Source organism: Bufo bufo, chromosome 4 (assembly GCF_905171765.1).
Source record: "Bufo bufo chromosome 4, aBufBuf1.1, whole genome shotgun sequence".
Classification (NCBI taxonomy): domain Eukaryota; kingdom Metazoa; phylum Chordata; class Amphibia; order Anura; family Bufonidae; genus Bufo; species Bufo bufo.
In genome coordinates this window covers 207,337,352-207,357,641 of record NC_053392.1, presented here as the reverse complement: position 1 = coordinate 207,357,641, position 20,290 = coordinate 207,337,352, and the positions used below count along the sequence as shown (strand labels likewise).

At 44.8% G+C, this 20,290-nt stretch overlaps 1 protein-coding gene across 2 annotated transcripts in view; it reads right to left on the bottom strand.

The window, feature by feature from the left end:
* The window catches only part of NAALADL2 (N-acetylated alpha-linked acidic dipeptidase like 2), a 1,363,601-nt gene that overhangs the window by 657,612 nt on the left and 685,699 nt on the right, over positions 1-20,290 (bottom strand). For both annotated transcript variants that reach the window (XM_040428250.1, XM_040428251.1), the window contains exon 5: positions 9,025-9,175. In XM_040428250.1, the coding sequence (XP_040284184.1) occupies positions 9,025-9,175 (151 nt within the window). The remainder of the gene's footprint in view (positions 1-9,024; positions 9,176-20,290) is intronic.

Below are 20,290 nucleotides of genomic sequence, written 5' to 3'. Positions count from 1 at the left end.
GAATGTCACTAATATGGACATGTTAAGCAGGAGATGTAGCACAGATAATGTCGCTTTTTCGCAGCATTTATGAAAAAAGTACACTGTCACAGAGAATTTTTGCATACGCAAACGTTATACATGAGGCATAGAGCAAGTAATGTCGCTGTCATAGAGCAAGTAAATGGCTATGCAGCTATTATAGCTGAGCGGTTAAGTGCCTTGCCTCTAATGCAGAAGGTCATGAGTTTGAATCCCGGCAGAAACTTTTCTGAAATACAGGCTAAATTAGATTAAAATACACTGGGGTGTCCCCAAGCACTGACTCCATATATGGACATAGCTATATATGGAGTCAGAGCAGGGACTCCGAAGCCGCTGACTCACACTGAGGGATTCCCTCACTGTACAGCGATCTTCTGCACAGAAATAGAGGCTAAATTAGATTTAAATACACTGACTCGAGCATCGCGCTCGAGCACACATTGTGTTTGGTCGAACTCCGCGATATGCCGAGCATAGCGATGCTCAAGCCGAACTGGGGTTTGGCCGAGCATGCTCACTCAACACTACTGAATACACAGTATATTTGTCTTAGACTCAGCTTATTAAACTTATTTTTTATTGTCCCTAACTTGCTGTGGTGATCCTTCGCTCACCTTGTATTATTGTCATGAAAAAACTGACATTTGTAACTATATAAAAAAAATCCACCCTATGTTTCTATCTTATTTGCAGTGCCTAACCATCGTTCACTGCTTGGAGGATGTGGTCTGAATATGCAACCCTATTTCCTATCAGTGCATCTCAGTCTATGCATTATCAGGGGAGAGACTTAATCCTTAAAGCGGTTGTCTCATCTTGCCGCTAGTAAGGCGAGATGAGACATGGTCCCAACCACCAGCCATCTAGGAAACAGCAGTACACTCTGGCGCTCATTGTTTTAGTAGCTCCCATTGTGGTGCATGAGACAAATGGAAAAAGCGTAGCACAGCAAGCTATGCTATTTCTCTAGCTCTCATGCACCACAATGGATGCTACTGAAACAGTGAGTGCCGGAGTGCTCTGCTGTTTCCCAGACAGAGGGTGATCGGGACAATGTCTCAACTTGCCTTAGTAATGGCAAGAACTGCATAAAAAAAAAAAAAATTGCCATTCAAGTGGCTAAGTACGGACACTCTAGCTCCAGCAGGTGAGCAGATACCATCAGCTGTTGTACGCCAATGTTACTGCATTCAAATCAGCTACAAACTTTCTCTACTGAGGTAGTGCTCAGTATAGTGAGTGATGCAGAACATCAAAATTTTACATAAGTAACCTGAAAAAGTCACAAATCTCTCTTTTGAGGGGAAGCCAGAATTCTGATGTGCAGTGCTTGAAAATTCCCCCTTAAACCCTAACAATATTTTTGGTAGGGTTTAAATACAGCCTATCTGACCCAGGAATAATTGCAACATCTTAAAAAGGTAAACACGGACAAATCACTGGGTCCAGATGGCATACACGCCCAGATGACATGGTATCTTTCAAAGGATTGAAGCTTAGCAAATATGGTGCCACAATGGGTTAACTGTTTGACGGTTTATTTAACCCCTTAAGGACTCAGCCCTATTTCACCTTAAGGACTTGGCCATTTTTTGCAAATCTGACCAGTGTCACTTTAAGTGCTGATAACTTTAAAACGCTTTGACTTATCCAGGCCATTCTGAGATTGTTTTTTCGTCACATATTGTACTTCATGACACTGGTAAAATGAAGTAAAAAAAAATCTTTTTTATTTATAAAAAAAATAACAAATTTACAAAAGAAATTGTAAATAATTGCAAATTTCCAAGTTTCAATTTCTCAACTTCTATAATACATAGTAAGAACTCCAAAAATAGTTATTACTTTACATTCCCCATATGTCTACTTCATGTTTGGATTATTTTGGGAAGGATATTTTATTTTTTGGGGATGTTACAAGGCTTAGAAGTTTAGAAGCAAATCTTGAAATTTTTCAGAAATTTTCAAAAACCCAATTTTTAGAGACCAGTTCAGGTCTGAAGTCACTTTGCAAGGCTTACATAATATAAACCACCCAACAATGACCCCATTCTAGAAACTACACCCCTCAAGGTATTCAAAACTGATTTTACAATTGGCGTTAACCCTTTAGGTGTTCCACAAGAATTAATGGAAAGTAGAGATACAATTTCTAAATTTCACTTTTTTGGCAGATTTTCCATTTTAATCATTTTTTTCCAGTTACAAAGCAAAGGTTAACAGCCAAACCAAACTCAATATTTATGGCCCTGATTCTGTAGTTTACAGAAACACCCCATATGTGGTCGTAAACCGCTGTATGGGCACACACAGGGCGCAGAAGGAAAGGAATGCCATACGGTTTTTGGAAGGCAGCTTTTGCTGGATTGGTTTTTTTGACACCATGTCCCATTTGAAGCCCCCCCTGATGCACCCCTAGAGTAGAAACTCCATAAAAGTGACCCCATCTAAGAAACGACACCCCTCAATGTATTCAAAACAGATTTTACAAACATCGTTAACCCTTTAGGTGTTCCACAAGAGTTATTGGCAAATGGAGATGAAATTTCAGAATTTTAATTTTTTGCCAAATTTAACATTTTAATCCATTTTTCCCAGTAACAAAGCACGGGTTAACAGCCAAACAAGCTATATTTATAGCCCTGATTCTGTAGTTTACAGAAACACCCCATATGTGGTCGTAAACCGCTGTACAGGCACACGGCAGGGCGCAGAAGGAAAGGAATGCCATACGGTTTTTGGAAGGCAGATTTTGCTGGACTGGATTTTTTGACACCATGTCCCATTTGAAGCCCCCCTGATGCTCCCCTAGAGTAGAAACTCCAAAAAAGTGACCCCATTTTGGAAACTACGGGATAGGGTGGCAGTTTTGTTGATACTAGTTTAGGGTACATATGATTTTTGGTTGCTTTATATTACACTTTTTGTGAGGCAAGGTAACAAGAAATATCTGTTTTGGCACTGTTTTTTTTATTATTATTTTTTTTTATTTACAACCTTCATCTGACAGGTTAGATCATGTGATATTTTAATAGACCAGGTTGTCACGGATGCGGCGATACCTAATATGTATACTCTTCTATTTATTTATGTAAGTTTTACACACTGATTTCTTTTTTTAAACAAAAAAAATCATGTTTTAGTGTTTCCATAGTCTGAGAGCCATAATCTTTTCAGTTTTTGGGCGATTACCTTCGGTAGGGTATGGTTTTTGCGGGATGAGATGATGGCTTTATTGGCCCTATTTTGGGTTGCGTGTGACTTTTTGATCGCTTGCTATTACACTTTTTGTGATGTAAGGTGACAAAAAATGGCTTTTTTTACACCTTTTTTTTTTTTTCTTACGGTATTCACCTGAGGGGTTAGGTCATGTGAGCAAGTTATTATGGACGCTGCGATACCTAATATGTATTCTTTTTTTTTATTTAAGTTTTACACAATGATTTCATTTTTGAAGCAAGAAAACTCATGTTTTAGTGTTTCCATAGTCTGAGAGCCATAATTTCTTTCAGTTTTTGGGCGATTACTTTGGGTAGGGTATGATTTTTTTGGGATGAGCTGACGGTTTTATTGGCACTATTTTGGGTTGCATATGACTTTTTGATCGCTTGCTATTACACTTTTTGTGATGTAAGGTGACAAAAAATGGTTTATTTAGCACAGTTTTTATTTTAAATTTTTTACGGTGTTCATCTGAGGGGTTAGGTCATGTGATATTTTTATAAAGCCGGTCTATACGGACTCGGCGATACCTAATATGTATACTTTTTTTTATTTATGTGAGTTTTACACAATAATTTCATTTTTGAAACAAAAAAAATTATGTTTTAGTGTCTACATATTCTGAGCCATTGTTTTTTTATTTTTTGAGCGATTGTCTAAGGTAGGGGCTCATTTTTTGCGGGATGAGGTGACGGTTAGATTGGTACTATTTTGGTGGGCAAATGCCGTTAACACAGTTTTTATTTTTATTTTTTTACGGTGTTCATCTGAGGGGTTAGGTCATGTGATAGAGCCGGTCGATACGGACGCGGCGATACCTAATATGTATACTTTTTTCCTCCCTATTCTTTACCAAATTTTTTTTTACTTTATTTTCGGAAAATTAAGTTTTTGTTTATTTTCACTTGAAACTTTTAATTTGGAGGGGGGGGGGACTTAATTTTTTCAACTTTTTTTTAACTTTATTTTTTGTCCCACTTTGGGACTTCAACTTTTGGAGTCTGATCCCCTTTACAATGCATTCCAATACTTCTGTATTGGATTGCATTGGCTGTATGAGTAATACTGTGTGTAGTATTACTCATACAGCTTCCGTCCTGTGAGATCCAGGGGGCTGGATCTCACAGGCTCGTCACCGGAAGGCATCGCAGATGCCTTAGGAAGGCATCACGCTGCCTTCCATGCCATCAGGTCCCCCCTAAGGCCACATGGGGACCCGATGGCACCACCGCCCGCCGCCCACCGGATAAGGTAAAAGCCGCAAACCGCAGGTCTGAATTGCCCCTTCCTCAGTAGCCCCTACTGAGGAAGGGGCTTCTAAAGTTAATGTCCCTTAGGTTCAATATGTCTAAAGCTGCATTTTATTTAAAGACCAAAAACCCTTAAAGGGGTTGTACTGCAAAAAATATTCTAAAGTTTTAAAACCAGCACCTGAATCTGAATACTTTTGTAATTGCTTGTAATGAAAAATTGTGTATAGCTACTGAGTTATTCAATAAAATATATCTGTATAGCGCCACCTGCTGTTTGCTATTTTTTTTTTTTATCCTGCTCACTCAGATGCTCATTTTCATCTTTCAACTGCCTCCTTAGCTGTGATAAAAGGAGAGAAGAGACACGCCCGCTTAGCTGCAGCAGAAAAGACACTCCCCTTGAGCTGTCAGCTTGATATAAACCTAGCAGAGCAAAGAATGTAGAGATCTCTGGATCCATGTAAGGTACAGGGCTGGTTCTAGCTATGTTAGAAAGAGATTGTCATGTACTATGATGTCTCAATTAATTTTTTTACATTAGTAATGGGATAACCCCTTTAAGACAAAAATGCCATGTCAAGTGATATCTGAATTGGGGAAATACTTTTCTACCATTTTACAGGACCGATGATTCATTTGGCACACAAGCAGAAAATGAACAGGGTAAAGTTAAAGTGCTTGATTTAGTTTAGAAGCTCACAGTGCACTTTACAGAACATCAGATCAGGTATAGTAGGATATTGAGAAAATGTACAATTATTTTCCCACTGAGCTGTCAAGTCACTTCATGCTGTGAATACCTAACAACCTTGTCCGATATTCAGAAAATGGCTTCAAGTTTTCCTCCATAGTTGAGTTTTCTCTAGACATGATGGCTGATATTTGTGTCTCACTGGATGTTACAGCAAATGAGGATATATTTTAAAACAAATTAAGACTTTATCTTTTTGGTATTTTAGAAATAGCCTCTCTTATCTTTAGCAATAGTTACAAGTTTACAAAATGTGATTATTTTTTAGCAAATGTGAGTCCTAATATGTAGCCACATCTTTTAATAACATCGGAAGGATTCAAAAAGTATTGGATTTTCTATTTTCCTGTAAGCATTTCAATAAACGGAGATGAAAAATGTGGTCTGCATACTGCAATTTACTGGAATTAGTCATCCTACCATCTTTCATTCTGATACCACAGCTGAGCTCCATGACAATTCAGGCTCAGTTCTAGTCACTCTTTGGATCTATATGTTGTTTTACTTCAGCTGCTGCTTTTAAAACTGTTAAATATTCATATGATAACCTCACATCTGATGTATCCGCATTGGTATATACAAAATATTTAAGGTCATGTCTAAAGAAAATGTATGAAAAGTATGTATATATAGTGCTATTATGTCACCATTTTAAAAGGTGATGAACTTATAACATGAGAATTCAAAGAAAACAAAAGCAATTTACTTTATTTCAAACAGGTTCATAGTATATTTACCACTTGACCCTTTCTCAAGCAAATACATATCCCATATAAAAAGTGTCTACCAGAAATTAACTAAATAATTCACCAATGGTATAAATACAGATGCAGCAAAGCTCAAATTGACAAAAGCCATTGAAAAGTCAATTAACGTTTTCTTGCCATTCTTTACTTAACGTGTTAACCATCAAGTTTAGCTTGACTGCATCTGTAAATTGTATACAGTGCATAAAAAATTGTTATTCGGTCCGTTTGTTCTACTTATTCTATGTGTATTAAAGTGACCTGTACTAGAACATGAACATATTTTACAATAAAGCATGTACAATCCTCAAAATACAGATGTAGCCACCATTATTTTGACTAGCTTAAGACATTAACACAACAAAAACACGTTACTGTAAGACAATAAATCACAACAAACGAGTGATCATCCTGGGGAAGCAGTCTATCGTTTGTCATATACTGTATGTTGTAGAACCACAGTCCATATTAGATAACTTCAGAACACATGCATTGAGTATGGAACCACTGTCTCAACCAATCGGTTTGACTTTCAGTCAAACCTAAGGATGTTATCCTGACAGTCCTCTGGTAACGACCCTTTAAGCCCTATACAGGGATCTGGATTTATCTGCAGGGAAGCCATCAGGCCATTACCTCCTAAAGTAGTTGTCAGCAGACGTCACATACACCATTGCAAAGCACCAAGAGATCAGGCAAAACTTACAGTAAGTCATAAGCCGAGGTTAGGGCAGGAAGAGTTCACATCAATACAAGAAACAGTTCAAAGGTCAGAACAGGCAGCACAGGGTTAGTAAGGAAATGAGGCATGGGTCAGATCAGTCAGCAGAGGGTCTGAGTTCAGGAATCAGGCAGAAGTCAGTTCACGGGCAGACAAGATGATCATAACACCTTTTCAGGATCACTAGCTTTCTATATCCGATCACTCAGGAAAAGATTGAGCCAAGCAAGCAGGATATACAGTCAGGTCCGAAAATATTAGGACATCGACACAATTCTAAAATTTTTGGCTCTATACACCACCACAATGGATTTGAAATGAAACAAACAAGATGTTGCTTTAACTGCAGACTGACAGCTTTAATTTGATGGTATTTACATCCAAATCAGGTGAACAGTGTAGGAATTACAACAGTTTGCATATGCGCCTCCCACTTGTTAAGAGACCAAAAGTAATGGGACAGAATAATAATCATAAATCAAACTTTCACTTTTTAATACTTGGTTGCAAATCCTTTGCAGTCAATTACAGCCTGAAGTCTGGAACTCATAGACATCACCAGACGCTGGGTTTCATCCCTGGTGATGCTCTGCCAGGCCTCTACTACAACTGTCTTCAGTTCCGGCTTGTTCTTGGGGAATTTTCCCTTCAGTTTTGTCTTCAGCAAGTGAAATGCATGCTCAATCGGATTCAGGTCAGGCGATTGACTTGGCCATTGCATAACATTCCACTACTTTCCCTTAAAAAACTCTTTGGTTGCTTTTGCAGTATGCTTTGAGTCATTGTTCATCTGCACTGTGAAGCACCGTCCAATGAGTTCTGTAGCATTTGGCTGAATGTGAGCATATAATATTGCCAGAAACACTTCAGAATTCATCCTGCTGCTTTTGTCAGCAGTCACATAATCAATAAATACAAGAAAACTAGTTCCATTGGCAGCCATACATGCCCATGCCATGACACTACCACCACCATGCTTCACTGACGAGGTGGTATGCTTAGTATTATGAGCAGTTCCTTTCCTTCTCCATACTCTTCTCTTCCGATCACTCTGGTGCAAGTTGATCTTGGTCTTATCTGTCCATAGGATGTTGTTCCAGAACTGTGGAGGCTTTTTTAGAGGTCGTTTGGCAAACTCTAATCTGGCCTTCCTCTTTTTGAGGCTCACCAATGGTTTACATCTTGTGGTGTACCTTCTGTATTCACTCTGGTGAAGTCTTCTCTTGATTGTTGACTTTGACACACATACACCTACCTCCTGGAGAGTGTTCTTTATCTGGCCAACTGTTGTGAAGGGTGTTTTCTTCACCAGGGAAAGAATTCTTCGGTCATCCACCACAGTTGTTTTCCGTGGTCTTCCACCTCTTTTTATGTTGCTGAGCTCACGGTGCGTTCCTTCTTTTTAAGAATGTTCCAAACAGTTGTTTTAGCCACGCCTAGTGTTTTTGCTATCTCTCTGATGGGTTTGTTTGTATTTTCAGCCTAATGATGGCTTGCTTCACTGATAGTGACAGCTCTTTGGATCTCATCTTGAGAGTTGACAGCAACAGATTCCAAATGCAAATAGCACACTTGAAATGAACTCTGGACCTTTTATCTGCTCATTGTAATTGGGATAATGAGGGAATAACACACACCTGGCCATGGAACAGTTGATGTCCCAATATTTATGGACCTGACTGTATATCACAGAAGCGGATTAGCACCTTAGAAACACAGAGCCAAAGAAGGGCTCAAACCTTGCCACTAGGGGTGAGGATCAATCAAGACTATCCCTAAAAGTCACATAGGACATTGGCACCCAGACCCACTGCTGGAGCACTGGAACTGTAACAGACACAGGGTGAGTGGAGAAGCTCCCGCTTGAAGTATCTGGGCTTAGGTGGGCAGGAGCTCTTAGGAGTCAAAACATTGCACGGTTGGTGAATAGAACTCTGCATATTGTGAAGACATTGAGTGCCATAGTCTTCTCTCCATCTTATGGTCTCTTGGAACTTGACGGGCTAGGATTCAACACTGCAGGCACCGCCACAGATTGGAGCTAGTAATAGTAAATTTGTAAGTGGTGCTGTCTCTCCCTCTAACTATTTTTGGGCAGGAGCCGTCAACATAACAAGTGGGACAATATAAAGAGTTTTTGAACCTTAGAAGTTCGTTAGTTTAGAAATTAGTTACTTATTGTTTTATTAGGCATATGGATAAGAAGTTCCCAGCATTTAATGTGAAAGTGGAACCCTGGAATCACATATACAGTTTTTTGAGCCAAAAGGAAATCTAGTATGAAAGAAACTATTAAATCCAACTTACTATAATTAGAAGACTCCTTTGTAGATAGGAATCCTCCACTTTTTAAAGAAACCATAAATTCTTTGTCCTTGAGGTTTTCAGTCTCAGGAACATCACATGGATCAATGTAAACAAGCACTCCTCCAAATCCAATTTCTTCCAGTAATGAAAGCTAGGTTGAAAGTAAACATACATAGTTAATTATTTTTCATGACCTGCAAAGTTTGTATATATTCTTTATATAAAAAAAAAAAAAAAAAGCCTGGTTACTGTACCCAAAGATTTGTACAAAGAGTTTCAAATAGAGATGGCCTTGCGGTTCGCGGCAAAATTTGCGCGAACATAGGAACATATAGAGATGTCCGCCGGTGACATATCCTTTTGCATTGCGCCAAACTTTGACCCATGACACTTCCATCAGGTGGGACAGGACAGCCAATTGAGACATTTCAGCACATTGACATACCTTCACCCTATCACAGAACCCTATCTGGCAGCCATTTTACATTCTGTGTTTTGCCAGTGTAGGGAGAGGTTGCTTTGTGGAGCAGGGACAGGCTGTTAGGGACACCAAACGCTAGCTAATAGTGCCACAAAGGTCCTTTTAAGGACTGGTATAGGTGTGCTATCAATAGGTGTGATATACTGAGGTGTGTGATATAGTTATAATATACTTTCTAACATAGAAAGTATATAGTACATTTGTATTGTGCAGCAGTTGTGAGCGGTTCTGCTGTGATACCGCAGCTATATAGAGGGACAAGCACTATTGGAACAACTATTTGCAAAGGGTGTGATATACCTGTTGCCCGAAAAAAAACTGAGGGGTGTGATATACCTACTTCCACAAAATACTGATTGAGGGCTGTGATATACCTGTTGCCCCAAATAAACAGGGTGGTGTGATATAACCAATTAAAGGGTTTGATATGCCTTATTCAACAAAATATTGATTGATGCCTGCAAGATACCTGCTTCCACAAAATACAGATTAAGGGGTTTGATATACCAGTTTCCACAAAATATTGATTGAGGCCTGGGATTTACCTGCTTTCACAAAATAATGATTAAGGGGATTGATATACCTGCTTCCACCAAATATTGTTTGAGGCCTGCGAGATACCCACTTCCACAAAATACTGATTAAGGGTACTTTTACACTAGCGTTTTTCTTTTCCGGCATAGAGTTCCGTCCTAGGGGCTCAGTTTTATCCTAATGCATTCTGAATGGAGAGCATGCTGCGGTTTTATCCCCGGTCAAAAAAAACTGAACACTTGCCTGAATGCCTGATCCAGCATTTTTTTTCCATAGGAATGTATTAGATCCGGCATTCAAATTGCATTTTTCTGACTGATCAGGCATTTTTCAAACTGATCAGGATCCTGATAAGTCAGAAAAATGCCTGATCAGTCATAAAAAATGACATACGTTTGCATACAGTTCAGGCAACGGAACTGCCCGCCGTTATTAAACAACGCAAGTGTGAAAGTTCCCTAAGGGGTTTGATATACCTGTGTCACGGATGGTGTACAGGAAACAAGATGATACAAATACAAACGATGACTCACTGGATCCACAACTAAGGAACAAAAAGGGAGACCCCTGCAATCGACCTGCCGCTCTCCCTTATTGCTCAGCCTATGCGACCACTCCAAAGGTGAATGGGCGCATATCCACGTACCTCGGCTATCTTAACCTGAAGGCCCTACAATAGTGAGGGGACACGACCACCGGCTCCCTACACAGACACGGAGGGAGTCAGGGTCACCTGAATCCAGACAACAGAAAATCATAAATACATAAACAGAACTTATCTGCAGACGACTGTGGACTGGGAACTGGGAGCTGGGAGCTGGGAGCTGAGGACAGCATGCACACACATTCCAGGAAGTTGTATCAGCCGCACCCTACTACCTTATGGGGAAGAATTTAAAGGGAGGTAATGAGTCTGACTGCATGACAGCTGAGATAGCCTAACGAGGTGAGGAACAGAAACCAAAACAAAGAAACTCAAGGGGGAGGATCTGAACGGCTCCTGTCAGAGCTTCTCAGCTGTCTGGTTGTGACAGTACCCCTCCCTCTAGGAGTGGACTCCGGACACTCAGGGCCCACCTTCTCAGGATGGGACCTATGGAAAGCCCTGATGAGGCGAGAGGCCTTAATGTCCGTCACTGGGACCCACATCCTCTCCTCAGGACCATAACCCTCCCAATGAACGAAGTACTGGAGGGAACCGCGGACAAGACGAGAATCCACAATCCTAGAGACCTGAAATTCAAGATTTCCATCAACAATAATCGGAGGAGGAGGCAAAGGCGAGGGTACAATAGGTTGAACATAAGGTTTCAATAAGGACTTATGAAAAACATTATGGATCTTCCAAGTCTGAGGAAGATCAAGACGGTAGGCAACAGGATTGATGACAGAGAGGATCTTGTAAGGCCCAATAAACCTAGGACCCAACTTCCAGGAGGGAACCTTCAATTTGATATTCTTGGTAGACAGCCACACCAAATCATCAACATTCAGGTCCGGACCAGGCACACGTCTCTTATTCGCCACACGCTTATATCTCTCACTCATGTTCTTTAGATTATCCTGAATCTTTTGCCAAATAGATGACAAAGACGAGGAGAATCTGTTCTCATCAGGCAAACCAGAAGAGCCCTCAGCTGTCATGAGTCTGACTGCATGACAGCTGAGATAGCCTAACGAGGTGAGGAACAGAAACCAAAACAAAGAAACTCAAGGGGGAGGATCTGAACGGCTCCTGTCAGAGCTTCTCAGCTGTCTGGTTGTGACAACCTGCTTCCACAAAATACTGATTAAGGGGTTTGATATACCTGTTGCCACTAGAGTTGAGCGAACACCTGGATGTTCGGGTTCGAGAAGTTCGGCCGAACTTCCCGGAAATTTTCGGGTTCGGGATCCGAACCCGATCCGAACTTCGTCCCGAACCCGAACCCCATTGAAGTCAATGGGGACCCGAACTCTTCGGCACTAAAAAGGCTGTAAAACCGCCCAGGAAAGAGCTAGAGGGCTGCAAAAGGCAGCAACATGTAGGCAAATCCCCTGCAAACAAAAGTGGATAGGGAAATGAATTTAAATAAAAATAAAAAAAATAAAAATTAACCAATATCAATTGGACAGAGGTCCCATAGCAGAGAATCTGGCTTCACGTCAGCAGAGAATCAGTCTCTTCAAGCCATAGCAGAGAATCTGGCTTCATGTCAGCGCAGAATCAGTCTTCATGTCATAGCAGAGAATCAGGCTTCACGTCACCCACCACTGGAACAGGCCACTGTCACATATTTAGGCCCAGGCACCCAGGCAGAGGAGAGAGGTCCCGTAACAGAGAATCTGGCCTTATGTCAGTGCAGAATCAGTCTTCATGTCATAGCAGAGAATCAGGCTTCACGTCACCCACCACTGGAACAGGCCACTGTCAAATATTTAGGCCCAGGCACCCAGGCAGAGGAGAGAGGTCCCATAACAGAGAATCTGGCCTTATGTCAACACAGAATCAGTCTTCATGTCATAGCAGAGAATCAGGCTTTACGTCACCCACCACTGGAACAGGCCACTGTCACATATTTAGGCCCCGGCACCCAGACAGAGGAGAGAGGTCCCGCAACAGAGAATCTGGCCTTATGTCAGCGCAGAATCTGTCTTCATGTCATAGCAGAGAATCAGGCTTCACGTCACCCACCACTGGAACAGGCCACTGTCACATATTTAGGCCCAGGCACCCAGGCAGAGGAGAGAGGTCCCGTAACAGAGAATCTGGCCTTATGTCAGCGCAGAATCTGTCTTCATGTCATAGCAGAGAATCAGGCTTCGCGTCACCCACCACTGGAACAGGCCACTGTCACATATTTAGGCCCCCGGACCCAGACAGAGGAGAGAGGTCCCGTAACAGAGAATCTGGCCTTATGTTAGCACAGAATCTGTCTTCATGTCATAGCAGAGAATCAGGCTTCACGTCACCCACCACTGGAACAGACCACTGTCACATATTTAGGCCCAGGCACCCAGGCAGAGGAGAGAGGTCCCGTAACAGAGAATCTGGCCATCTGTCAGCCCAGAATCTGTCTTCATGTCATAGCAGAGAATCAGGCTTCACGTCACCCACCACTGGAACAGGCCACTGTCACATATTTAGGCCCCGGCACCCAGACAGAGGAGAGAGGTCCCGTAACAGAGAATCTGGCCTTCTGTCAGCACAGAATCTGTCTTCATGTCATAGCAGAGAATCAGGCTTCACGTCACCCACCACTGGAACAGGCCACTGTCACATATTTAGACCCCGGCACCCAGACAGAGGAGAGAGGTCCCGTAACAGAGAATCTGGCCTTATGTCAGCGCAGAATCAGTCTTCATGTCATAGCAGAGAATCAGGCTTCACGTCACCCACCACTGGAACAGGCCACTGTCACATATTTAGGCCCAGGCACCCAGGCAGAGGAGAGAGGTCCTGTAACTAGGGTTGCCACCCGTCCGGGATTGACCCGGACAGTCCGGGTTTGTAATCCTGTGCCAGGGTACAAACCTTTCTCAGACCCGGACACAGGATTATTCATTCAAACTGCAGTGTGGACAGACCGCATATTTAAGCTGTCACTGACTGCAGCGGTCGGGTGATCAGCTGAGCGCAGCGCTCCCGAGCCTCCTCCCTCCAGTCTACACTACAGTGATGCGGCTGCCAGGCAGCGCCGCGGCTCACTCACTGTTCGGTCTCCTCGCTCCTCCTCACTCCTCCTGGCTCCTCCTCCCCTGCCTCTCAGTCCCTCCCTCCCTCTCTCTGATAAGGAAGTCAGGTCCACAGGAAGTGACATCAGAGAGAGAGAGAGGCAGGGAGCTCTGTGGGAGAATTGAAATCATTCTTCTTCTCCTCTCCAGTCCAGCTCCAGCAGCCTGCCCATGTAATGCCCACTGTGCCCTGCCTGCAGACAACCTGACCAAGACAGTCCTGACTCTGAGTCCTGACACCTGTCCTAGATAGTCACTCACTTACTTCTAAAAAGGTATACATATAAAACATTTGAATTGTGTAATTGTATGTAACAGTGTGGGCTTCTGTCCCCCCACTAAACTCTTTCTTTTTTTTTGGCTTCTTATAATCCCTATACTGTAATATATGAATACATAATGTTATTTGTCATTTTGGTTCAGTAGTTAATGAATAAAACTGACTTTTATAATATGTAAATTACCCCTCTACCAGCAAGTAGGGCGGCTACTTGCTGGTAGCAGCCGCATCCTCCTTTCATAAAGACGCCCCCTCCGTATGCTGATTGACAGGGCCAGCGAACGTGATCTTTCTCTGGCTGGCCCTGTCTGCTATCAAGATCTCACGCCTGCGCCGTAACAGTATTCAGTCGGCGCAGGCGCACTGAGAGGAGGACGCTCGCTCGGCCGCTCCATCCTCAATGCGCCTGTGCCGGGTGTAGATGTGACGTCATCAGCGCAGGTGCACTGAGGAAGGAGCGGCCGAGCGAGCGTCCGCCTCTCAGTGCGCCTGCGCCGACTGAATACTGTTATGGCGCAGGCGCGAGATCTTGATAGCAGACAGGGCCAGCCAGAGAAAGATCACGTTTGCTGGCCCTGTCAATCAACATGAGGAGGGGGCGTCTTTATGATAGGAGGATGCGGCTGCTACCAGCAAGTAACCGCCCTAATTGCTGGTAGACAGGTAATTTACATATTATAAAAGTCAGTTTTATTCATTAACTACTGAACCAAAATGAATAATAACATTATGTATTCATATATCACAGTATAGGGATTATAAGAAGCAAAAAAAAAAGAAAAAGAGTTTAGTGGGGGGACAGAAGCCCTTTAAACAGGTTTCTGAATCTGTCAATCATTAGAAAAAACGTTATGTTATGTAGCTGACTGACATTAGCGATGTGCTAATGTCAGTCAGCTACATAACATTGTGATTTATAACTCCCTGCCTGCCGCTGCCGTTCTCTTAAAATAAAGACATAATATGCTAATGAGCCTCGAGGTGCTATGAGGCCGTTCCTGAGACACCTAGAGGCTCCGTCTATTCACCCTTTGGCAGTGGCACGCCCATGTCCAGTTGATTGACGTCCGAGTTCTCCTCTTCGTCCCGTAAATCCCGCGCCTGCGCCGAATACTAAACGGGACGGCGCAGGTGTGGGATCAGGGGCGTAACGATCGCAGTGCGACAGCGACCAGGGGTGGAGACTGGAGATGGTTGGAGGCAAGACAATGGCGTGGCTGGAGGCGGGGCCTGGAAGGGGGCCCTCCCTCCCTTCTGTTCGGGTTTGGCTTGAAGAAAAGGTGGCAACCCTACCCGTAACAGAGAATCTGGCCTTATGTCAGCACAGAATCAGTCTTCATGTCATAGCAGAGAATCAGGCTTCACGTCACCCACCACTGGAACAGGCCACTGTCACATATTTAGGCCCAGGCAGAGGAGAGAGGTCCCGTAACAGAGAATCTGGCCTTATGTCAGCACAGAATCTGTCTTCATGTCATAGCAGAGAATCAGGCTTCACGTCACCCACCACTGGAACAGGCCACTGTCACACATTTAGGCCCCGACACCCAGACAGAGGAGAGGTTCATTCAACTTTGGGTTGCCCCGCAATATAATGGTAAAATGAAAATAAAAATAGTATTGAATGAGGAAGTGCCCTGGAGTAGAATAATATATTGTTAAGGGGAGGTAGTTAATATCTAATCTGCACAAGGGATGGACAGGTCCTGTGGGATCCATGCCTGGTTCATTTTTATGAACGTCAGCTTGTCCACATTGGCTGTAGACAGGCGGCTGCGTTTGTCTGTAATGACGCCCCCTGCCGTGCTGAATACACGTTCAGACAAAACGCTGGCTGCCGGGCAGGCCAGCACCTCCAAGACATAAAAGGCTAGCTCTGGCCACGTGGACAATTTGGAGACCCAGTATTGAATGGGGCCGAACCATCAGTCAGTACGTGGAGGGGTGTGCACAGGTACTGTTCCACCATGTTAGTGAAATGTTGCCTCCTGCTAACACGTTCCGTATCAGGTGGTGGTGCAGTTAGCTGTGGCGTGGTGACAAAACTTTTCCACATCTCTGCCATGCTAACCCTGCCCTCAGAGGAGCTGGCCGTGACACAGCTGCGTTGGCGACCTCTTGCTCCTCCTCTGCCTTCGCCTTGGGCTTCCACTGGTTCCCCTGTGACATTTGGGAATGCTCTCAGTAGCGCGTCTACCAACGTGCGCTTATACTCGCGCATCTTCCTATCACGCTCCAGTGTAGGAAGTAAGGTGGGCACATTGTCTTTGTACCGGGGATCCAGCAGGGTGGCAACCCAGTAGTCCGCACACGTTAAAATGTGGGCAACTCTGCTGTCGTTGCGCAGGCACTGCAGCATGTAGTCGCTTATGTGTGCCCGGCTGCCCAGAGGTAAGGACAAGCTGTCCTCTGTGGGAGGCGTATCGTCATCGTCCTGTGTTTCCCCCCAGCCACGCACCAGTGATGGGCCCGAGCTGCTTTGGGTGCCACCCCGCTGTGAACATGCTTCATCCTCATCCTCCTCCACCTCCTCCTCATCCTCGTCCTCCAGTAGTGGGCCCTGTCTGGCCACATTTGTACCTGGCCTCTGGTTGTCACGGATGGTGTAGAGGAAACAAGACAATACAATATGAACAATGACTCACTGGATCCACAACTAAGGAACAAAAGGGAGACCCCTGCAAAAGACCTGCCGCTCTCCCTTATTGCTCAGCCTATGCGACCACCCCAAAGGTGGATGGGCGCATATCCACGTACCTCGACTATCTTACACCTGATGACCCTACAATAGTGAGGGGACACGACCACCGGCTCCGTACACAGACACGGAGGGAGTCAGGGTCACCTGGATCCAGAAAACAGAAAATCATAAATACATAAACAGAACTTATCTTGCAGACGACTGGGGACTGTGGACTGTGGACTGAGAACTAGGAACAGCATGCACACACACTCCAGGAAGTTGTATAAGCCGCACACTACTGCATTCTGGGGAGGAACTTAAAGGGCAGCAATCAGTCCAACTGCATGACAGCTGAGATAGACTAACGAGATGAGGAACTTAACCAAAACAAAGAAACTCAAGGAGGAGGATCTGGAAAGCTCCTGTCAGAGCTTCTCAACTGTCTGGTTGTGACACTGGTGTTGCAAAAAACCTCCCTCTGAGTCACTTCGAAGAGACTGGCCTGAAAGTGCTAAAAATGACCCTTCTTCCACCTCTTCCTCCTGGGCCACCTCCTCTTCCATCATCGCCCTAAGTGTTTTCTCAAGGAGACATAGAAGTGGTATTGTAACGCTGATAACGGCGTCATCGCCACTGGCCATGTTGGTGGAGTACTCGAAACAGTGCAACAGGGCACACAGGTCTCGCATGGAGGCCCAGTCATTGGTGGCGAAGTGGGTCTGATCCGCAGTGCGACTGACCCGTGCGTGCTGCAGCTGAAACTCCACTATGGCCTGCTGCTGCTCGCACAGTCTGTCCAGCATATGCAAGGTGGAGTTCCACCTGGTGGGCACGTCGCATATGAGGCGGTGAGCGGGAAGGCCGAAGTTACGCTGTAGCGCAGACAGGCGAGCAGCGGCAGGGTGTGAACGCCGGAAGCGCAAACAGACAGCCCGCACTTTATGCAGCAGCTCTGACATGTCGGGGTAGTTGCGAATGAACTTCTGCACCACCAAATTCAGCACATGCGCCAGGCAAGGGATGTGCGTCAAACCGGCTAGTCCCAGAGCTGCAACAAGATTTTGCCCATTATCGCACACCACCAGGCCGGGCTTGAGGCTCACCGGCAGCAACCACTCGTCGGTCTGTTGTTCTATACCCCGCCACAACTCCTGTGCGGTGTGGGGCCTGTCCCCCAAACATATGAGTTTCAGAACGGCCTGCTGACGTTTACCCCGGGCTGTGCTGAAGTTGGTGGTGAAGGTGTGTGGCTGACTGGATGAGCAGGTGGAAGAAGAGGAGGAGGAAGCTGAGTAGGAGGAGGAGGAGACAGGAGGCAAAGAATGTTGCCCTGCGATCCTTGGCGGCGGAAGGACGTGCGACAATCAGCTCTCCGCCTGGGGCCCAGCCGCCACTACAGTTACCCAGTGTGCAGTTAGGGAGATATAGCGTCCCTGGCCATGCTTACTGGTCCACGTATCTGTGGTTAGGAGGACCTTGCCACAGATGGCGTTGTGCAGTGCACACTTGATTTTATCGGACACTTGGTTGTGCAGGGAAGGCACGGCTCTCTTGGAGAAGTAGTGCCGGCTGGGAACAACATACTGTGGGACAGCAAGCGACATGAGCTGTTTGAAGCTGTGTGTGTCCACCAGCCTAAATGACAGCATTTCATAGGCCAGTAGTTTAGAAATGCTGGCATTCAGGGCCAGGGATCGAGGGTGGCTAGGTGGGAATTTACGCTTTCTCTCAAATGTTTGTGAGATGGAGAGCTGAACGCTGCCGTGTGACATGGTTGAGATGCTTGGTGACGCAGGTGGTGGTGTTGGTGGTACATCCCATGTTTGCTGGGTGGCAGTTGCCAACGTTCCTCCAGAGGCGGAGGAAGAGGCCAAGGCGGCGGCAGCAGCAGAAGAGGCCGAGGCGGCGGCAGCAGCAGAAGAGGTAGCAGGAGGAGCCTGAGTGAGTTCCTTGTTTTTAAGGTGTTTAATCCACTGCAGTTCATGCTTTGCATGCAGGTGCCTGGTCATGCAGGTTGTGCTAAGGTTCAGAACGTTAATGCCTCGCTTCAGGCTCTGATGGCACAGCGTGCAAACCACTCGGGTCTTGTCGTCAGCACATTGTTTGAAGAAGTGCCATGCCAGGGAACTCCTTGAAGCTGCCTTTGGGGTGCTCGGTCCCAGATGGCGGCAGTCAGTAGCAGGCGGAGTCTCTTGGCGGCGGGTGTTCTAATTTTGCCGACTGCTCCCTCTTTTGCTACGCTGTTGGCTCGGTCTCACCACTGCCTCTTCCTCCGAACTGTGAAAGTCAGTGGCACGACCTTCATTCCATGTGGGGTCTAGGACCTCATCGTCCCCTGCATCGTCTTCCACCCAGTCTTGATCCCTGACCTCCTGTTCAGTCTGCACAATGCAGAAAGACGCAGCAGTTGGCACCTGCGTTTCGTCATCATCAGAGACGTGCTGAGTTGGTATTCCCATGTCCTCATCATCAGGAAAAATAAGTGGTTGTGCGTTAGTGCATTCTATCTCTTCCACCCCTGGGGAAGGGCTAGGTGGATGCCCTTGGGAAACCCTGGCAGCAGAGTCTTCAAACAGCATAAGAGACTGCTGCATCACTTGAGGCTCAGACAGTTTCCCTGATATGCATGGGGGTGATGTGACAGACCGATGGGCTTGGTTTTCATGCGCCATCTGTGCGCTTTCTGCAGAAGACTGGGTGGGAGATAATGTGAACGTGCTGGATCCACTGTCGGCCACCCAATTGACTAATGCCTGTACCTGCTCAGGCCTTACCATCCTTAGAACGGCATTGGGCACCACCAAATATCGCTGTAAATTCTGCTGGCTACTGGGACATGAGGTAGTTGGTACACTAGGACGTGTGGCTGTGGCAGAATGGCCACGTCCTCTCCCAGCACCAGAGGGTCCACTAACACCACCACGACCATGTCCACGTCCGCATCCCTTATTAGATGTTTTCCTCATTGTTCCCGTTCACCACAATTTTGAGAATGGCAAATTTGGGAATAGTTTTTCAACCCAGAACAAAAAGTGTGCTTTTACGGTCACTACAAATAACTTGACCAGCTAAAACAGTACAGATTTGGTTGAATAGAAATGTGAGGCCTGTTTTTTTTTTGCGCTGTGTGACAGGTATAGGTTTAATCACAGAATTAGACTTGTATCTGCACGGTAGCGTGTGTGTTAGGTTTTTCTGAATGACACTATCAGCACCTTCAATGTAAGATATCCTTTTTGGGATAGATTTCAAGTAGGCCTCATATAGCAGAAACTAGTTATTTTGAGAATGGCAAATTTGGGAATAGTTTTTCAACCCAGAACAAAAAATGTGCTTTTACGGTCACAACAAATAACTTGACCAGCTAAAACAGTACAGATTTGGTTGAATAGAAATGTGAGGCCTGTTTTTTTTTGCGCTGTGTGACAGGTATAGGTTTAATCACAGAATTAGACTTGTATCTGCACAGTAGCGTGTGTGTTAGGTTTTTCTGAATGACACTATCAGCACCTTCAATGTAAGATATCCTTTTTGGGATAGATTTCAAGTAGGCCTCATATAGCAGAAACTAGTT